This window comes from Varanus komodoensis, unplaced genomic scaffold (genome assembly GCF_004798865.1).
Source record: "Varanus komodoensis strain SLA01 unplaced genomic scaffold, ASM479886v1 scaffold6_2, whole genome shotgun sequence".
Taxonomy (NCBI): Eukaryota; Metazoa; Chordata; class Lepidosauria; order Squamata; family Varanidae; genus Varanus; species Varanus komodoensis.
In genome coordinates, this window is record NW_025336346.1 from 13,991,922 (window position 1) to 14,011,647 (window position 19,726).

Genomic DNA, 19,726 nt, shown 5'->3' on the forward strand with positions numbered 1-19,726 from the left:
CAAGTCCAGTCTGTTTAGGCTGACTGTTCTGCCAGAGGTGAACCTCTGCCCCAGGTCCCCTGGGTTTGTTTCAGCAATGTCTTGCTTCTTTGCCACTCCTCAAAAAATATCAGCTCTGGGGAATATCCAGGTTATAGCTGTCCCATGGATGGTTTCTCCCATGTCAGCTGCAGATCTCTTCAACAATTTCAGAGTTACCATTGGCCTGCTGGCTGCTTTTCTCACGAATGCCATCTTATCAGATTACTGAGTTTCAGTGGATGGCCCTCTCTTGGCAAAGTCACAGACTAGCAATATTCTTTCCGTTTTGTAATAACAGATATAATAGCGATTTGAAGAATGTTCATAAGACAGCCAGTGTGGTATAGTGGTGAAGAGCATGGGACTGGGACTGAGATGACCTGGGTTCTAGTCCCCACTCAGCCATGGAGCCAACTGGGTGACTTTGGGCCAGTCACAGACTCTCAGCCCAACCTACCTCACAGGGTTGTTGTTGTGGGGATGAGATGGAGGAGAATGATGTAAGCTGCCTTGAGCCCTTTGTAGGAAAAAGGCAGGATATAAATCCAAAAATAAATAAATAAATAAATTTTGGATTCTGACTGCTGCTTCTGCATAACTTTACCCTGGACTGGCTTTGTGATGTTGGTTATTTAGATATGGTCCCCAACAAACTCTGGGGCCTTCCAGAAAGAGCTGTATTATATGGCACTGGAACTGCACACAGGTGGACTCCATGAAACTACATACAGTATGTGGCTTCTGGAGGCACTAAGTTGCACCAGAGCTTATTTAGGCACGATTTTGCAAAGGGGATATATTTAAGTGCCAGTTTCTTTTTGTTTAACCTTTGTGCCACAATAAGTTGTTGTGCAAATCAAGTAGTAATAATGTCAATTAGCTCCATTTTAATTCCTGGAAAATTTAATTCCACGTTTCTGGAAAAATCAAAGAGAAGCTGATGCAAAGATATGTACAAATGAATCCAGAAACGTGGTTGTTTGCTAGGCTGTAGAGGTGGCAGGCAAAAATGGTTTAAAAAAACCAGCTCTAACTGTCAGTGATACAAGACTACAAAGGCATATGGGATACAAGGAGTGAGCAAGTGAAGGAACAAAGAATCAAATAAGTCAGTGAAACAAGCCATAGTTTAATTGCCTGCTAGACAAACCTTGATTTGGGCAAAAAGAAGTGATGCAACAGAAAGCCAGCCCCTTCAAGACTCTGTATACATAGACAGATATGTGAAGCTTGGCTCATTTCACTGATCTATTCAGTCTCTGTGTTCTGACTTGTAATTTGCACTGGATTAGGCACAGCTTTTTCTCTAAACTCTGACCTATCCCACTGAGTTCCAACTCAGCTGAGTTGGTACCATATTTTCTCAAATTCTCCCCGTTTCTATCAGAGTAACTTTCAAGTTTCTGCCATATCTGATAAGTTGCACTACCTCTCAAATTAAACTTCTATAACATTCTCTATTAATGTTGCTGATTTTCCTTTAGAGCAAGATACTATTATGTTATAGGCACCTCATTTCTATACTAATATATTCATTGAAATTAAGCAATCAGAAAACAGGTGAAGAAGCTATTTTGACTGTTCATGGGCCTTGTGTGGGCAAATAGGCATTTTTTGCCAACAACCTTTACATTTTGGATCCCTATATCAGAGCATTCTTTTTGAAATTTGAGTTTTGATAGAAGACGATTTGGTATTGATCACATGCCAGATAGTACATAAGGGAACAGGATACAGGCTACAGATCAGAATGTGTTGGTTTAAGGTAATACCTATTGCATTCTCAAGACCATTGCTAAGAAGCTGAAAGTATGGTATAACTTCAATCACAAAGTAAAATTGCTGACAACTCAGTTCTGTTCAAGGGGTGAGATGGGGTGCTGTCCCTCCACAGTCAGCAAGTTTCTTTGTTCTACTTGTAGTTCTGGCAGGAAAAAGAAACAGCGAGTTGTACAGAAAAAAGCCAACAAAGAAACAAAACAGGCCACTTAGCTGACTATATGATCTAGCAGGGACCCATTTTAGTCCTAACAATTCTGCTACCAGGGAACTTATTTCTGTGGCCTGTTATTTTAAGATCTGTACTAGGTATCAGTATAGAAAGAAAGAGAGTGCACTGTTGTAGCACAAAGGTCTGTGACCCTGGCCTGGTGATGACAAAAAGGACAGAACAATCCTCTTAAAGCAAACCTGTCCTAGGTTTAAGATTCTCTTAGTGATTCATTAGTGTAATTGACACATGTGCAAAGCATGTTCTTAAGTTTTTTTAAATCAGTCAGCTTGCTTTCAATTGCCAAATATGAAAAAGTAACAAGATTGAGCTGTATTGCCAACTATTTCATAACAGAATAAACTTGAAATGAAAAGACATTTGAAACATTTTTGGAACATAGTGCTGAGGCAAAGTGTGATGTGGTAGTCTGAATGTTAGACTGAGAACCTGGGAGATCCAGGTTCTAGGCCCACTCAGTCATGAAGTTCATGGGTGACTTTGGGCCAGTTACCTCCTCTCAGCCTAAACTACCTCACAGGGTTGTTGTAAGGATAGAATGCAGCTATGTAAGCCACTCTGAGTACCTACAAGAGGAAAAAGGCAGAATATAAATAATATTTCTTATGAACTGCCACCCTGACTTTTCCTACCCTTAACATACATGTTAAATTCACTCTGAAGAGAGCAAGGCAGGCACAGAAATGCGGGGCAGCTCTTAAGAACCTGGACAGTATTTCATTCTTCTTCTGCATGTAAGTGGTTCAGAGCATACACAATCCAACACTTTCTAGATACTACAATCTCAGCACAGTAGGGCTGCTACAAGGTTTTCTGTCATGAGAGGTGGGGGAGAACGCACACACCTGCCACTGTTGTGTCCACCATGTCTCCATAACATTCATGCATTCATCTCCAGCCACCAGCCATTCATCATGCAGGCAATATCCAGGAAAACCCATCCAACAATGTGTGGCTCTGTGGAAAGACCCCTCCCCACTCCACCAAGCCAGGCCCTTCTCCCCAACCAGCCCTCTACAGAGCATGCGGGCCAGTGTTTTGGGCTGACACTCCTCTTCAGGAAGTCACCTGCCTACTGACTCACTGAGAGAATCTGCCAAGAAAGTCAGGCGGCAGATTGCTCAGATCAAGGCAGGTTGCTCGCTCGGAGCAAATCCATGGAGCAGAAGCAAAATCTCAAATTGAGCCAGAAGGCAGTGGGTGGCTGGCATTTGCTCACTGGGAGAGCAGGGCCAGTGGGCCTCTCCAGAAAGTGCACTGTAGTGTCATCAGGCGGAGAGCAGGTCTGGAGATCCCCAGTAGGTCTCTCCTGTGCTGGGAAGTGCCACAACAGGACACTGGCCAGTGTGGCTTTCTGTAGCACTCACCTGCTCGGAAGGATCTGTGTGAGCACCCTCCTGGGGGATGCATGAAGTGTACAATTTACTGCTCCTCCTACTCGGCTGCTTCAAGTGGGGATTCCTGCCTCATGGGGAGAACAGCCTTGCAACAGTGAGGTCTGAGACAGTGAGCTCTGTTGGCTTGGGCTAACATTCACAAGTTTGCCCAGCGGCTTTGGATATCAACTTTTCTATTTCAGGCAATATCATATAAGAAGTAGTCTAAGAACTCCTGAACTGTTTTGGAAATGCATACTTGTAGCATATATCCTAAATACTGGGCAACCTCACAAGATCAACTAAACGAGACCATCTGTTGTGTATCAGAACAGGCAACACATGAGCAGAATAACTCATCTGACAAAAATGCTCCCTCCAAGCTTAATACCAATGCTTCAGAGGACCTTTCCAAATGGCTGTATTTTCAGCCAGGAACGACTGTCATCAGTCAACTACCTATGAGACTGAATCATTATCAGATAATTTCTGTCACTGACTTTATTGTGAGATATTGGATCTCTATTACGGGATGGCTAAATCCCAAGTCAGGCTATTTGCAGTATAGTTCCTGATACAGGGTTAGGTGGCATTTCAGTTAGCACTTCTGTTGAGGCAAAAATGAATATATTCCTATTTAGGAACACTAAATGAGAATAAGGGTACTGTAAAGAAGTTTCATGAATTCTTTATACCTGTCTTTGTTGCATGAAATATAGAGCAGGTAAGAATCAGCAGGACTTCTGCAAAGGTATGTCCCGTCTCACTAACTTTTTAAATTTCTTGGAGAATGTCAGCAAGCATAGGGATATGGGGTGATTTATTAGGTACTGTATAGTTGGACTTTCAAACAGCTTTTGACAAGTCCCTCAGCCAAAGGCTCTGAACACACTTAGCAGTCTTGGAATAAGAAGGGATATTTCCTTATGGATTAGTAATTGGCTAAAGAACAGAAAGTCACAGACCAAGAATAAATGAAAACTTTTGCAATGCAGGGATGTAAACAGCATGGACTGCAAGCGGCCAGTGTCTTTTAACTTGTTCATAAATAATATGGAGTTGGGTGGCCAAGTTTGAAGATAACAGTAAATTGTTTAAGATAAGTAAAACAAAAAGGGATAGCAACAAACTCCAAAAGCATCTGCCCAAAAGAAATGGGAGAAATGGACATTAAACTTGAAAGTGTGTGTTAATGTAAATAGATGCAAAATGATGCAAAGTGAAGAAAACAATCCTAGCTACTCATGAGGTGATGGGATCTGAGCTAGGAGAGAATGACCAGGAAAGGAATATTGTGCATTGTGATGGATAACTGAATGGAATAAGGACCCAGTGTTTGATTGCTGTGGGAGTGTTTGGCCATTGGGAGGCAACCTCCACCTTGGAGAGTATAATCAAACAATCAAAAACAAAACTGCCAATATCACAGTGCCTCAATATAAATCTGTGGTCTGACCAAACAATGAATACTGTGTATTGATCAAAAAAGGATCTAGCAGAACTGGAAGAAAGTGAAAACAAAATTACATGGTAAAGGTGCATAAAATTATTCATGGTACAGAGAAAGAGGTTGGGACATTTTTCTCCCTCTCTCATAATACCAGAACTTGTGCCATTCAATGAAGTTGAATGGTGGGTGAGTCAAGGCAGAGAAGTGCTTCTCCACACAGTTCATTGTTAGAGAATAGAATTTAGTACCACAAAATGTCATGGATGGGTTTAAAAGGGGACTGGACCCATTCATGAAAGCTAAGACCACTCATAGCTATTCAGCTGGATGGCTATATGATGCCTCCAGTATTAGAGGCAGTAAACTTCTTGGGGAACATGAGTGGGAGGGTACAACAGTCCTCTGGTCCTGCTTGTAGGATCCCCATAAACATCTGGTTGGTCACAAAAGGAACAGAGATTTGGAGCTGATAGCCTCAGGCCTGGTCCAGCAGAGCACTTCTTATGCTCATTTGTTCATGCTATGAAAATATTACTGTTTAAAATATTAATATTTCTCCAGCTGATGCTTTTTTACCTCTAAAAGGTTTTGCTAGTAATATATGCATTAATCTCTCGTGCCTCATAATCAACCCTCTTCATGATACCTGATACTATTCATCAATGCTACAAGTAGCTTTTAATGTTCTATTCCAAACCAAGAGCCCATATCATAACTGTACCTTTATTAGATGTATTAAGGTTTCTTGAAGCTGAGATCTACTGAGAACTGTAGGAGGTAAAGTTTGCACTTCCACTGCTCCAAGTGTGAGAGGAGAAGATGAACCCACTTTGTTTTCCATTTCAGAGGATTTCATGGCTGACTGCTGGAACACACTAGGTGACAAAAGCACGGACGGTGTCATTGTGGTTGTCGCTGTCGCAAACTGTGGGGAAGCAACCTACAAAAAGAAAATCAACCATTTAGATAGTGACGGGGGGGGGGGGGCTAAAGCAATAGCAAGACAGAGTAGGGCTTCTGAAATTGCTTCAGCAGTGGAGACGCTTTCCTTCTGAAATTGCTTCAGCAGTGGAGACGCAATGCAGCACACAGCCTTTCCTTTTGGATGAATTAAGGTCACAAAGGAGGAACCAGTGGTATAGCGCCGTCTTACACCAGCTTTAACTGAGGGAATAGGGGACATACTATCACAGAAAAAAAGTTGTTTCACCAGCCCCTCTTACATGGGCAGCTGGTTTGCCACTGTGTGTATGAAGCGCTGGTCTAGATGGACTTTTGATCTGATAAAACATATAGCCTGCTACTTCTAATATTGATGGCAATTAGTGGTGCCTCCTAGACTTCCTCACCTATAAAAAAAGGTATGTGAACTTAGTCTTATAAAGAAATGAGAGGTTAATAAAATGTGCTCTGGAAAATAGGAAGTAAAAAGAATGTATTGGTAGGCATCAGTCAAATGCAGTACTATCTTACAGAGCTGCATCTCAAAGGATTGGCAACTGAACAATATTCTCACTTGAGCAAGACTTGGCAAACTTCAGAATCAGCACACCAGGAGAAGGGTATCACCATTCTAGCAACATAGATTATTATAAAAATATAACTTCCTGGGATCCATGTAACACTGATAAACCAAATTTTGCTTTGAATGGATTTAGTGAAGTTCACAAAGAAAGCCAAGCCCAAACACAATTCTTGTTCAGCAGATCAAGAGAGGGGAAAAGCTGTGGGCTACACTCCAGCTTTTAAGTGAATATAGTGGTAAAAGGACTTGGCTGGTGTGGGGATGAGAGTGCTGGACTGAGGACCTAGGCAATCTGGGTTCTAGTCCCCACATGGCCATGACACTCACTGAGTGACCTTGGGCCAGTCTCTTACTCTCAGCCTAACCTACCTCACAGGTTTGTTATTGTGAGAATGTTTTATTGTTAAGCTTCCCAGAGAGCCCCTAGGCTGTGAGGCAGCATATAAACGCAATTAATGAATTAATAATAATAATAATAGTAATAAAATTCAGTGGAGCTATGTAAGCCACCTTGGGTTCCTCACAAGAGGAAAACAAGGCAGGCTATAAATGCAATGCAATAATAATGCTTGTTTTTATGAACTTTTGTAAACCACCCAGACAGCTTTGCTATTAGGAGGCACAGAAATTAAAACTACTATGACTACTACGACTACTACTACTAATATCACCCTTGCCTTCGGCAATGCTTTGGAATTTGGAAATGTTTCAAGCTCCTTGCTTTGCTGTGTAACCTACAAAGGAAAAATAGAAATAAAGTGAGTAACAGAGGTCAACTCCTTAATCCCACATGGAGCATTGCTCTTTACATTTTTTTCTGCTAAATTTATATGGATGGTATGGGTTCATGCGCTAAGTAAGATACCTACAGTAACCTGCTATATACACTTCATCTGCTATATATAGTTTCCTAAGTAAAATCGTCAGTTAAGTGGTAAAGACTACTTTGGTTTCATCTGCACTACTTCCACTTGTCTAATATTTAGCTCTTTAAAAATCCTTTCTTTGGCCTTAAAATGATTTAAATATATAATCTTGGTGTATATTTATTAATATGAGTTGCTCTGGCTAGCCTATCTGCGTGATTAATGCTAGAAGTGGCAAAATCTTCTTATGGCTTACTAATTTGTTTCCCTTATATTGGTGGAAGCTGCTTTGAGCATGGTTTTACCATGGAAAAGTAGGAAACAAACTGATCTATTTCCCACCACTGGGTTATATAGCACAGCAAAGGCATGCTGTGCAAGTGCTTGCCTGCAAATTTGTGTGTGACCCTAAGACTAAGAAAACATCCATCTTAGACAAGTCACCAGAATAAAGGTAAGGCTAGGTCTCTCAGACTGAACTCTCTCTTTCCAATGGAACTACACTGGCTTTGTTACATTTTGTTATGGCCAATTATAAAATTTTATAACATGATGTACCATGTATTTCTGATTTTATTTTTATAAGCACTTCAAATGTCCTGCCACTTCTAGCTATAGAACTGCCAGTCCAGAATGGCATTATGATGACAAAAATGGAACTTATGGCTGCTTAGTATCCTCTGTGAGGCCAGCTTCCAAATTATCCATTTATCCAGTGTCAAAACAGAAATTGTCAAGTGCTAAGTGTGTTAGCACTTTAAGGCTCAGGGGAGATCTAATTGAGATAATACATCATTCTCTGCTTTTAGTAAAAACCTACAACAGCTTTCACAAGCAAACCATACAGTTTAAAGAGAGTTTTACATTTGTTAAAAAAACTGAAAAATAGAAACCTACAAATTACCTGAACAGGTGGAATCATTTTACCAGTTACTGTTGGCTGCTTGATATGGGATTCCTTGAAACAATCTGGTGTTGCCAGCTGGCTAATGGAAGGGGTAGAGTTTGGTGCTACTGGGGTCTTACTAAGTGGCTGCTGCATTTGGTCATGTTGTGGGGTCAACCTGAGTTTTTGAAAAAGATCCATATTTGGAAGTGGTGTGTTTGAAGCATCTCCTGTATTTGCTGCCGCCAAGGAAGTTAAGAACTGGTTTTGACCAGGAGTTATAGTTTGTGGACCATGGTTCATGTCAGTTGATGGCTGATTCACAAGTGGAGTTACTTGCTTGGCAGTTTGATGCATAACTTGCTTTATATTATTGTTTGTATTCAAACTCTGAAGCATTTGCACACAGGGAGCTTCTGTTGCCAAGGCTGAATTAAGTACAGGACTTAACGGCACAGTATAGTTTGAAACTTTATTTTGTTCAGGCTGTGAAACCAAAGGAGAAGCAATAAGTAAGGGTGGCACACAGTCCTGTGGCAGTAAGGTACCAGAATTACTTCTCAAGTTTGGAGTATCCAATTTTCCCAGAGACTGATGGATCACTGTTGATTGCTCTAATGAAAAGGGTAAGAGTAAACTGTGTTCTCTGCATGCAATATCAATTTTCTCTGTTGTCTCTGGGCTGGAATAGGGAACTGTAGTGTGTTCCTTTGGTACTGAAGTTCCAAATAATTCTTCCACTGTGAGATGTTTAGGTATGGATTGACATGGCTAAAAAAGAAAAGAAAAGACAGATGAGAAACTCTATTTAAAAAGTTAAATTCCCACAATTTTCTTGTATATCTTCTCTACAAACAAATGTTAAGAGCACAGCTAAAAAATAAAAAGCTTTGGCATCATCCAAAGAGTGCATACTGCAGCCAAGAAATTAAAAGTCACTTGCTCCTTGGGAGAAAAGCTATGGCAAATCTAAACAGCATACTAAAAAGCAGAGACATCACCCTGCTGACAAAAGTGCGTACAGTCAAGGCTATGGCTTTCCCAGTTGCAATGTATGGCTGTGAAAGTTGGACCATAAGGAAGGCTGAGCGCCGAAGAATTGAGGCCTTTGAATTGTGGTGCTGGAGGAGACTCCTGCGAGTCCCTTGGACTGCAAGGAAATCAAACAGTCAGTCTTAGAGGAGATCAACCCTGACTGCTCTTTAGAAGGCCAGATACTGAAGATGAAACTCAACTTTGGCCACCTAATGAGAAGGAAGGACTCCCTGGAGAAGAGCCTAATGCTGGGAACGATTGATGGCAAAAGAAGAAGGGGACAACAGAGGATGAGGTGAACAGATGGAGTCACTGAAGCAGTCGGTGTGAGCTTAAGTGGACTCTGGGGGATGGTGGAGGACAGGAAGGCCTACAGGAGTGTTGTCCATGGGGTCACGGAGGGTTGGACATGACTTCACAACTAGCAACAACAGAGTGCATTCTGTATAAAGGACTGTAGCATTTGCCTTTATTATTACTGTACTCATGCAGGGCACAGGTCTTATGCACCGTGATGTAAGTGTGCTAACAATCAGTTTTGAATTCCAGCCGTAACATATTGTATCTCTATTTCTGATGTTTAAAACTGCAAGCTATGCTTATGGGCAAATATGTTTAAGGTGAAGGGTTAAGAAAATGATTTGAGGCACTGGCCCACTTGTCTCAAATGGCCATTTATTTTTAGTCCTTATTTCATTTTATACCAATATTATCCTACCATGAGATAGTCCAAATGATTAAGTAAAATTTCAGGTTAGCATTGCAAAAAGATCTTGAACTACTTTCTATTTAATATAGCTTCCTGTATTCAAGTGTTTATCTGCTCTAGATGTCCACAACATTGCAACTAATGGCCTGGGCAACTGGATATGTTCACCATCCTGGGAGAGCATTACAGAAATTAATATACAGAAACGCCACAGGGCTCCAGATGTTACCTCTGATCTTGTTCCTCCACATATAGCAGTTCTGTACAACAATGGTTTGTTCTAGGGGTTGTTCAACTTCTAATGGGTGAATTTTACTGTGGGTTGCTGAGGACAGCTGTGAAGCCACTTTGCAAAAGTAGCAAACTCCCCTGTCACTCATTTTCATGACTGTGCCAGTTACTTCCCTTCTTCAGAAGGGCACTCAATCATTCCTGGACTATTTCTGACACCTCAAAAGAGTACAATTGAAGTCTCTTTTAAAAAATGGCCACTGAAAACTGCCACTTTATTTATGTATGTACTTATTTTGGTTAGCCCTTCACAGGTGTGTAAGGGCTACCCAATATAAGGCAGGACTGTGTATAACCTATTTTGCATGCAGTTGTCAAGAGCCAGGTGCTCAGCTTTCAGTGGAAAAGCACTGATAAGGGCAAATGAGAAGGGGGGGGTGCATCACTCCTTCAACAAAGTAGTTCTCTCGACTGTGCTGAACTGACAGATCTCAGTGCCCTCCACATTTTCAACATTTCCCCAAATGTCCAACTACTCCAAACACTTTCTGCAGGTGCACATATTTCCTATCCTTCCCAGCCCTTAAACTTCTTCAGTTTGCACCTTCACTTACTTCTCACTCATTAAAGTTCCATATATTTCTGCGAGGAGGAAAGGGTTAGAGCTCTTGGTTAACCACAGTAACTGCTCTGAAAAAGAACTGCATAAAAGAGTTATTATCTCCCTTTTCTAGATTATTTGGAGACTAGGGGAAGTGTTGAAAGGGTGATGATTCACCAATATGAATTGAGAGGATTTCACTGGGAAGTAGGTGATATTTCCACTTTCCCTGAATTTACTGATATTTTTCAACTGAGAACTAGGTAAATGACAGCTGGACAACTGCATACAAATTAGCCTATATACAGTCTTGCTTTTGACAACTGAAACAGACAAAAGAATTAACCATTCAAGACTGTACATAGTGGATAGCCAGAAGTACACCCCTATGTACTTGCAAAGGATCAAAAACAACAATTTTTTAAAGCAAGGCTGATTTTTTAATAACCCCAACTGTACTCTAGAAAAAATGATGGTAAATGAAAATAATGGCAAGTGGAGCATGCATGCAGAAAAGATGGTGGGTTCAGCTGGAGAAGTGAGGAGGAGGGAGGGCAACAAACCATGGTGATACCAAAAGTATTTTTGATGCACTGTGAGTTGCTCCATGCACCATGACTTATTTGCAGGGTGGCTTAGCATCACATGTGAACCACAGAGTCAATCTCCAGTTTATGACTAATGACTGGGACTGTGTTTCCCAATCCCCATTTGGAGCCTAGAAAACCAATCAGAAATTTTCTGATTAAAAGCTTAAATTTTAAAATTAAAGCATCCAACGCCCCCCTTGTCGAGCAGTTAGAAAAAATCAAGCGCTTCAGAAAGGTGAAATGACCCTAGTCACATTTCTAGGGGATTCTTTAAGATCAACATGTGCACCACTCTTTTTTTCCCACTAGGTGGTACCACTACCAGGCACAAGTTATCACAGTACTCAAGATCTACTAATCATTATTTCCTGCTCCCCACTTTTTAATTCACCATTTATTTCTTGAATCTCTGCCTCATTCCTTGGCCAAAGCCCAGCTTCATTAGCTAATAGACCATATAATGTTAATAGACCATATAATGTCTAGTGTATTTCTCAGTATTGTCCTTTACACAGTTTCACATAAAACCAGGTTCCAAGCCTTCAAGAACACTGCTGCCCAGGTGATGGCCCAAAGATGTGCCCAGGGCCCTACCATTACCAGAGGAGCAATGAGCAGCAGGGACAGAATCACCTGTGCTACACTGTTTGTGTTTAAACATACAGCAGAGCAATGGAAGCTGCATACTTGTCTCTCCCACTCATTTGCCCGGTTCTAATATACTCCTGAAGAGAAAGGTTCCAGGAGAGACCATTTCCAAATGGACTTAGTTTCTTTTTTCAGAGCACAAAGCAGCAGAGCAAACAGGCAAGCCTGTATCTGAGATAGCACAATCTCAACAGAGATATGAAATGCATGTATTGTGCAGGTGTAATCAGTTCATGGTATAATGCACAGCTGATCCACACATATGGAATGGAAACAGAAAAACAACATATCAAAACCATAGTGCTTCAGCTTTTATAGGACATACATGATCTTGCATTTGTAACACCGATGATCCATGCTCTGAAGTCTCTGCATTTTCAGTCTTTGTAGGATTTGCAGTTTGCGGTGTCCCACAGATTAAGTCACTCTTCTGATTCTAGAAAATAAAATGCATTACTGTAATCCCAATTCAGACTTGATGATTCATTTAACACTTTCTCAAACCATTAGAAGCTTCCCAGCAAGCTCTTTGCCTTGTTCTCATCACACCAAGGTTTTTTTTTCAGTGCCATCAATAAAAGTCATGCTATCACATTGTATAAGCATTTGATAATTCTGCTCATGTGATGAGATGTGAAAATACCAGGATGAAGGCCTAACTTGATGAAAAGCTGTATAAGGAACATGGCTAAGATCATTCTGCTTAAAGCTAAATATTTCTCCCAATAAACAGTATGTGACTCATGCCATTTGTGTTACCCTAATGAACGGATAGAACTTCTGTCCAGTGACATGCCAAGGTGTGCATAGCATTTATAAAAATAGTCTGTGCTTAGTGTGTTTCCAGGCATTAGGCAAATGTTAATACAGCACTAAAATAAAATGATGATTCAGCTTCATGGTTCAAGAGACCTGCCATTTTTAATCCATTGAGTGTGACATTTCTGATTCAATCATTAAACACAGCAGAATTTCATAAGATTTGCTACTGTTGGAAAAAATATCATTCTACATAGCTCCTTAAGTAAAGATATCCCAAATATGAGCATCAAAAACTCAAAATCAATGCAAGGAAACTGACCCAACTACAACAACTGTAGAATTCATCAGTAGATGGGAAGTTACCATATTGCTCATATTTTATGCATTTCCAAAATACATTCATTTGTTTTATTTTCAAGTATAGATTTAAAATGCATTGCATCTGGACAGCCACACACATTCACTCTTAAGTCCCCCCCTCCCCCACATGTTGTTTCCAGGGCTTCCAATGTAGTTAACTGCTGGCTTTAACAATTCTGTTATGTACAAATGTGTTCCTAAATTACCATGATTTTGTGTAATGCCAGGCTATCATAGTATTAATGTTTTTAAGGAAGGAAAAGCATTAGTTATTTAAAAAACCTCCTCCCACTATTAAGAAAAATATATCAAAATCCATTCATTTTCACATTATGAACTGGATACAGAGAGTCCTTTAAGAATTAAGCTGATTTATAATTTGAGTTTAAATTACTCAGGACTTTCCCAATCTTTTTTCTCATTCCCACTCTGTCCCTTCTTATGCTGACTCTGACAATCTCATCTTAGTTACAGAGCCAGATTATTTTATGATCCATCTGGAATATACAAGAAAAGGGTCTTATTTCTTAAATATTAAAATGCAAATCCACATACAATTAAATGAAGTGGCCCTGCATAATTTGCAGAGAAATTAATAAGAGAATCACCATGATGCAAAAGCAGGAAGCACCTACATAACACTATACAAGCACAGCAATCGAGATCAGAAACAGTTTATTTCTAAAACTTCCCTCTCAAACTCGCCCATTAGTTGATAAACATTACTTCCATTATCTTTCCAGTTCTATACATTTAGAAACTGAGTATCATCTCTGATGATCAAAGAGGATAGCTATGGTTTAGGGAACATTTTAAGAGCCAGAGGAGTTCTACAACGTATGGGAGACAATGTGGCGTCTGAGCCGCTGCCTCCCACATACTGCAGAGGCAGTATAAATGCAAGCCACCCTGAGCTTACAGAGTAATGTATACATTTTAATCAGTTGATTTAACTCAGCCTGTCCAGACTATTTATATTAGCCCCCTGACTGAAGAAACAAGAGGGCAGGCAGATTTAGACAGAAACCTGGCTTATGAGGACTTTACAAGACAGACAAGCAGGCATATTTTTCCAGAGTGGGTCATATTTTAAGGCTGTCAAATAATTCCCAGGCAACTCCTGTACCTTTAGCAAGCAGGCATGTTCCTATTATGGAGGGGCAGCAATAATGCACTTTTTACTCAACAGATCAAGAAATGCCATGAGCAGAGTGGTAGGTGGCAAAGGAGGTATGAGGGAAAATCATAAAAAATACCATGAATGGGAGCCTCTACTGGAACTATGACATTCCTAAGAATGGAAGAAGCCATGCCATTCAACTACCGTTTCCTCCACACCTCCCCACAACTTATTATTTCTCTTCATAAACAGTGCTTAATTACCAGTTTTACAGTATTAAACTGTAACAAAATTCATGCCAAAAGGAGCTTTTAAATGGGCAATTCCACATCATCTAAATGAAGAACTTTCTTTAAACCTCATACTGATGGAATAACAGTTTTGTAGTAGGGCTACTAGAGAATAAAATGTCCACAATATTAACTTGCATCAGACTGAAGAACTGTTCAATAACCAGGAATGCTATACGCCTCCTGTTTATGCAAAATGGAATACTACATTTCCCTATTCCATTCTTACGGAGTCAAGATATGTTGTCCTAAAATCTGTGTGAGAACTGCTGATACAAACAAAGCCAGTAGACCTAGCAAGCCAACAAAGTCTTCTAGGAGGTTTGGGAGCACAGATGCTGCACAAGCAGCTGCTCCAAAAATAGATGTGAGCAGATGTTTAAATTCCAGAAACTGACAATAGGACCTGTTTGCTTTGCCAAATTCTTCTTGCAGATTATGAAAACCTTTGAATTCACCTTCCCAAACCACAAGTTATTCAAAATTTGTAACCTGAAAAGCTGTCCAGAACTTCCACTTTCCACATATTCTCAAATATGAGTTCTCATATGCACATGGATCAACTCTGGTACTGATAATGAAGCCCTTCAAGGTTGACTTGGGAAGTCCTAATAATAAGCAGTTAAAAAACAGATTGCAGATAGATGTATCCTATTTACCACCTGTGGATTATGCTTCCAATCACATCTATTTTTGCCCTAGAAGTTTTAAGGGAAGGGAAGATCACCTACCTAAGCATGACTTAATACCATGCAGTCTATCACGGTTCATTTGCACCTTTGTTAGGAAGCTTTTTGGCACCATAATTCCTAGATAAGTCTCAGACATAGTTAAATGCTACTTACAAAACATTCCCCAGGGAGATTTAGGTTTGGGTTTGCTAGAATAATTTGATAAATGGTTAAGTTTTAAGCTCTATCAGGGCAGAAAGCATTTTGGTTAGATCCAAGATAAAAACATGCACACCATCCATGTATAAGCCCAATCTGGGATTCATCACATCAGAATGTAAGCATTTTAGTACATCAGAATTTTGAAACACACAAGTCAGGAGCTCCACAGATAGGGGGAAGCAGGCATCCTATTATGTACTTCTCTATAATGAGAAAGCACTATTTCTTTTGACTTCAAAGCTAGATGTGACCTAAAAGAATACATATCCAACTAATGAACATACGGGGAAGACCAAAAGCTTTGAGTGCAATCCCCACAAATATGTTGAATGCCTGTTCAGCAGCACATGAAAGGGCTGCTGGTTCCATCATTTCTTTGCAAAGAACAACTGCTTTAAAAGTCATACATTATCTGAGCCTTGGTACTTGTGGGGAAAAAACTGCTTGTATACCCAAGCAAATATGAATGGTTACAGCCATTAGGAAAGGTTACTATCAACATTTGGAATCCACATTTATCAAAGACTTGGGCATGACAGTACATGACAGTGGACCTTCCATGGCTTCATGGAGTACCAGAGTAGAAGCTGGTTGAAAAGCACCTGTTTCTAATGCCTCATTGTTCAGGGGCATGCAAATCAATATGTGACTGATACCAATCAGCTGGGAAAACATACAGTACCAACAAGTTGCCTTCCCCATGACTTTTACTGCCATTCTATTTCCTTAAATCCTCCTTATTTTTTAAAGGAGATTCTTCCTACCTCCTCAATACCACTAGTCCAGCCTTCCCTGACCTAATGCTCTCCAGACGTTTAGGATGATAATCACTAGCAATCCTGACCATTGGTTAAACTGGATGGAGTTCAAAGGGCACCAATTTGAGGAAAGTGGCTAGTTCCAACCTCAATCCAGCTGAATTAGTTTATTTAGGAAATCTACCTTTGGTGGGAAAAGGGAAACCAGATAGGCAGGATCAAGCAGGCAAAGGCTTGACTCCAGCATTGTCCACTTATGCAATGGGACTTCAAAGCAGATGTGGAGGCCATGTGGGAGCAGAGGCGATCTGTTCTGCCAGTGGCTTCCATTCCAAAGAATAACAACACTGGATCCACGTGAAGGACCCACGTTAGCAGTAGCCACATTTCTTAAGGATGGGGCATCCCACCATCATTAGCTTATGCTTTGGGTGGGGGAATGGGGAGGGGGCAGAACAGCTTGAACACTTAGGCTGTAACAGATTTTTTGCCATGTAGAATTTTAAAAGTTGCAGGAAAAATTTAGTAACTCGACAGACTAAGGAAGCAGGCAGGGGACAAAGGATGGCATTCAATGTGAATAAATGCAAGACCTTTCATTTGGGGCATAGGAATGGGTGTCATAAGTATAGGTTAGGGGACAAGTGGCTGAAGAACAGCACTTGTGAAAGGGATCTCAGAATACTGGTCGACTGCAAGCTAAACATGAGTCAGCAGTGTGATGTGGCAGTCAGGAGGGCGAACACCATCCTTGGATGCATAGCCGGAAGCATGGCTTCTAGATCGAGAGAGCTATTACTACCACTCTGGACAACGCTGGTGCACCCGCAACTGGAGTATTGTGTTCAGTTCTGGGCTCCACATTGCAGGAAGGATATAGCCAGTTTAGAATTGGTGCATCATAGGGCCAGAAGGATGGTGACCAGATTGCAGGGAAAGCCATATGAAGCGAGACTGAGGGAGATGGGTCTTTTCAGCCTGAAGAGGAGGAGACTCTGAGGGGATCTGTTGGCAACATATAGGGACATGAGGGGCAGCTCTTTTCCCCTGCAAAGGAGGGCAGGACATGTTCCAATGGAGCGAAGCTCAAGAAACCAAGGTTCAATTTGAATGCCAGGAAGTAATTCCTGACAGTTAGGACCTTGAGGGTATGGAATGGGATTTCGCATGAGGTGGTTGAAGCCCCTTCGGTGAGGGTGTTCAAGGATAAGCTGGACATGCACATGGTAGGCATGTCATGAGCAGAGCTGACTGAAGCCAGGGATCAGACTAGATGGCCTAGGAGACCCTTTCTGACTTGCTCTGTTTCTTCGTAACTTTACATTATATAGCCATATTATCAAAGAAGAAAAGATATTTAAAGTGAGGGCATTTAAACCATTCAAACATAAATACAAACTATGCCTCCATTTCACACAACAGCAAAGTGGCAATACTCACTATACCTATAGGGAGAAAAGTAAGATTGTCAGTCAATAGTATTAGAGCTAAAGCAGACTGCAGCCCATCTCAACATTTACAAGCCATGGAGCATTTTTTCTTTGTTTTAGTTGCAGCAAGTTATTCTGGGTTGGCTGAACATCAGTGCTTAAAATTGCTGTTCCAGGATAGTTGAAAGCCTTTTGCCTCATGATTCAACATCCCCTCAAGCATTTTAAGATTGCATGATGATGATTCACTGCTCATTCTATTTCGCTCAGTGAGTCTGAGTTAGCAGAAAGCAAACAGACTGCATTGTAGTGTAAGTTTGTAAAAAGGTTTCTAGAGAATGTGAAATTATGCTGTGGTGACTAGGGAATATGGAAATTTCAAGAATTTGAAAGTTGCCCACTTTTCCTGGGCTATGTGATCAAATTTATGAACAAGAGAAATAAACTTTGAGTAACAGTGTTATCACACATGAAATGTATCTAGTGACCTTATGGTACTTCAAGAATGATAGCACTTGATGTGAAAATTAATATGCCCCCCCAGCCTAGTTACACACAGTTGCACAGAACATTATACAGCTGGAAATCTGGGTATCATTTATTCACCGAGGAACAGGAAGAAAGCCTCATCTGGCAGTGCTTACTGTTAGAAAAGGAAGCCCATATGCTGACAAGAGAAGGAATGCATCAGACAAGAAATCATTGAGGCTAACCATGCAATACAGTTCTAAATAAACTAAACATTTGCAAGTCAGTTTGCTCCCATTAAAATACCTAGAAAAATATGCAGCGTCAGCCCAGTATTAGCTTTATAACATACATACCTTTCTTACCCGTTCATATTCAACTTTGGCCTTGCTAAGCATCTCCAGGATATCAGTGCAACCATTAATCTTGCTGATACTTCTTCTGTCCTGTAACTGGGATCTCTGTGTTTCTTCTTGTACCACTCTATTATAGAGCAGAAGGGGAAAAAACTGCAAGGTCAGAAAGTATTACCTGGTGCAACAAAATACAAGATCCAACATGAAAAATCTTGTGGCATCTTAAAGACTAACACTTTTTATTATGGCATATGATTTCATTAATTATACGACGTGGAACATTTTCTATTTCTTAAGTTCATTAGTGACAACGAATGGATGCCAAATACAAAGACAGTATGCAGCAGGCTTGGCAGTTTCACAAGTGTAATTAATATCTTTTAGGTGATTTATTCCTAACAGCTATATAAGAGGAGACACATATCATTGAAATAAGTCTAAGTTGCAGTACAAGAGAGAACTAATACATAGTGACAGGGCAACTGAGAGGGTCTAAATCAACTTTAGCACAGGAGAGCTGAACTTTGTTGAAATGCATGAGCAGTTGCCAGCATATCATGTACAATTCCTTGGGTTGCTCAAATCCCCAACACAATGCCCCCCAGATCTGTTGGTCCACAACACCCAGCATCTGCAGGCAGCATGGCTGGGAGCTGTAGTCTTATATATCTGAAGTGCAATAGAATGGGGAAGATAATTAGCATCCACTGTCAGCAGCCTTTTCCTCCTTACATTCAAATTTTAAGTGCTTCATCTGCTATTGTCTTTTACTTTTTATAAGTTTTGCAAGAAAAAATCTGTATAATGTAACACTTAAATCACATTAAGTATGCTTCAATGCTTTCATCAAATATTTCAGGTTAAATACTTGAGATGCACTGGGAGACAACATCAGCTTTTTAAGCTGTATTTACTAAACAAGAATAAAGTAAGCATACTAAATTAGATCACTCCCTAGGACATCATAAAAATTTCCAAAGCACAGTGTAAATCTGATGCAAATTACCCTTATTTGAATAAGAACATTTTCCAGAATAATTTCTTCTTATTCCAGGTTTTCCAGAAAATGGCTCAGTGGGCCATAGGCACACATCTCCTGGGGTCATGCCTAGGGATGCTAGCAACCATGGCTTCACTCAGACAAGATGGGCATAATATGTCAGAATATGTCCAAGTCTGCCATCTATGTAGCTTTATTACAAGGGTGCAACATCACAGGGGGTACCAGTGGCTACTCTTCACTCAAGACAGGGCAAGCAGAACATGTCCTACTCTGACTGCTAAAGTAACTTTACTTGAAGACCTCACTGTAAAACTAAAGACTATTCCAAACCATGTAA

The 19,726-nt window shown here is 40.5% G+C and overlaps 1 protein-coding gene across 3 annotated transcripts in view; it reads right to left on the minus strand.

Annotated features, from left to right (window-relative positions):
* DCP1A (decapping mRNA 1A) overlaps nucleotides 1–19,726 on the minus strand; it is a 39,199-nt gene that overhangs the window by 4,837 nt on the left and 14,636 nt on the right. For 2 of the 3 annotated variants that reach the window (XM_044451267.1, XM_044451269.1), the window contains 5 exons: nucleotides 18,387–18,513; nucleotides 12,275–12,385; nucleotides 8,154–8,906; nucleotides 7,061–7,117; nucleotides 5,580–5,798 (listed from right to left, as the gene is read on the minus strand). In XM_044451267.1, coding sequence (XP_044307202.1) covers nucleotides 5,580–5,798; nucleotides 7,061–7,117; nucleotides 8,154–8,906; nucleotides 12,275–12,385; nucleotides 18,387–18,513 — 1,267 coding nt within the window. The remainder of the gene's footprint in view (nucleotides 1–5,579; nucleotides 5,799–7,060; nucleotides 7,118–8,153; nucleotides 8,907–12,274; nucleotides 12,386–18,386; nucleotides 18,514–19,726) is intronic. The other variant, XM_044451268.1, reaches the window with a different exon arrangement.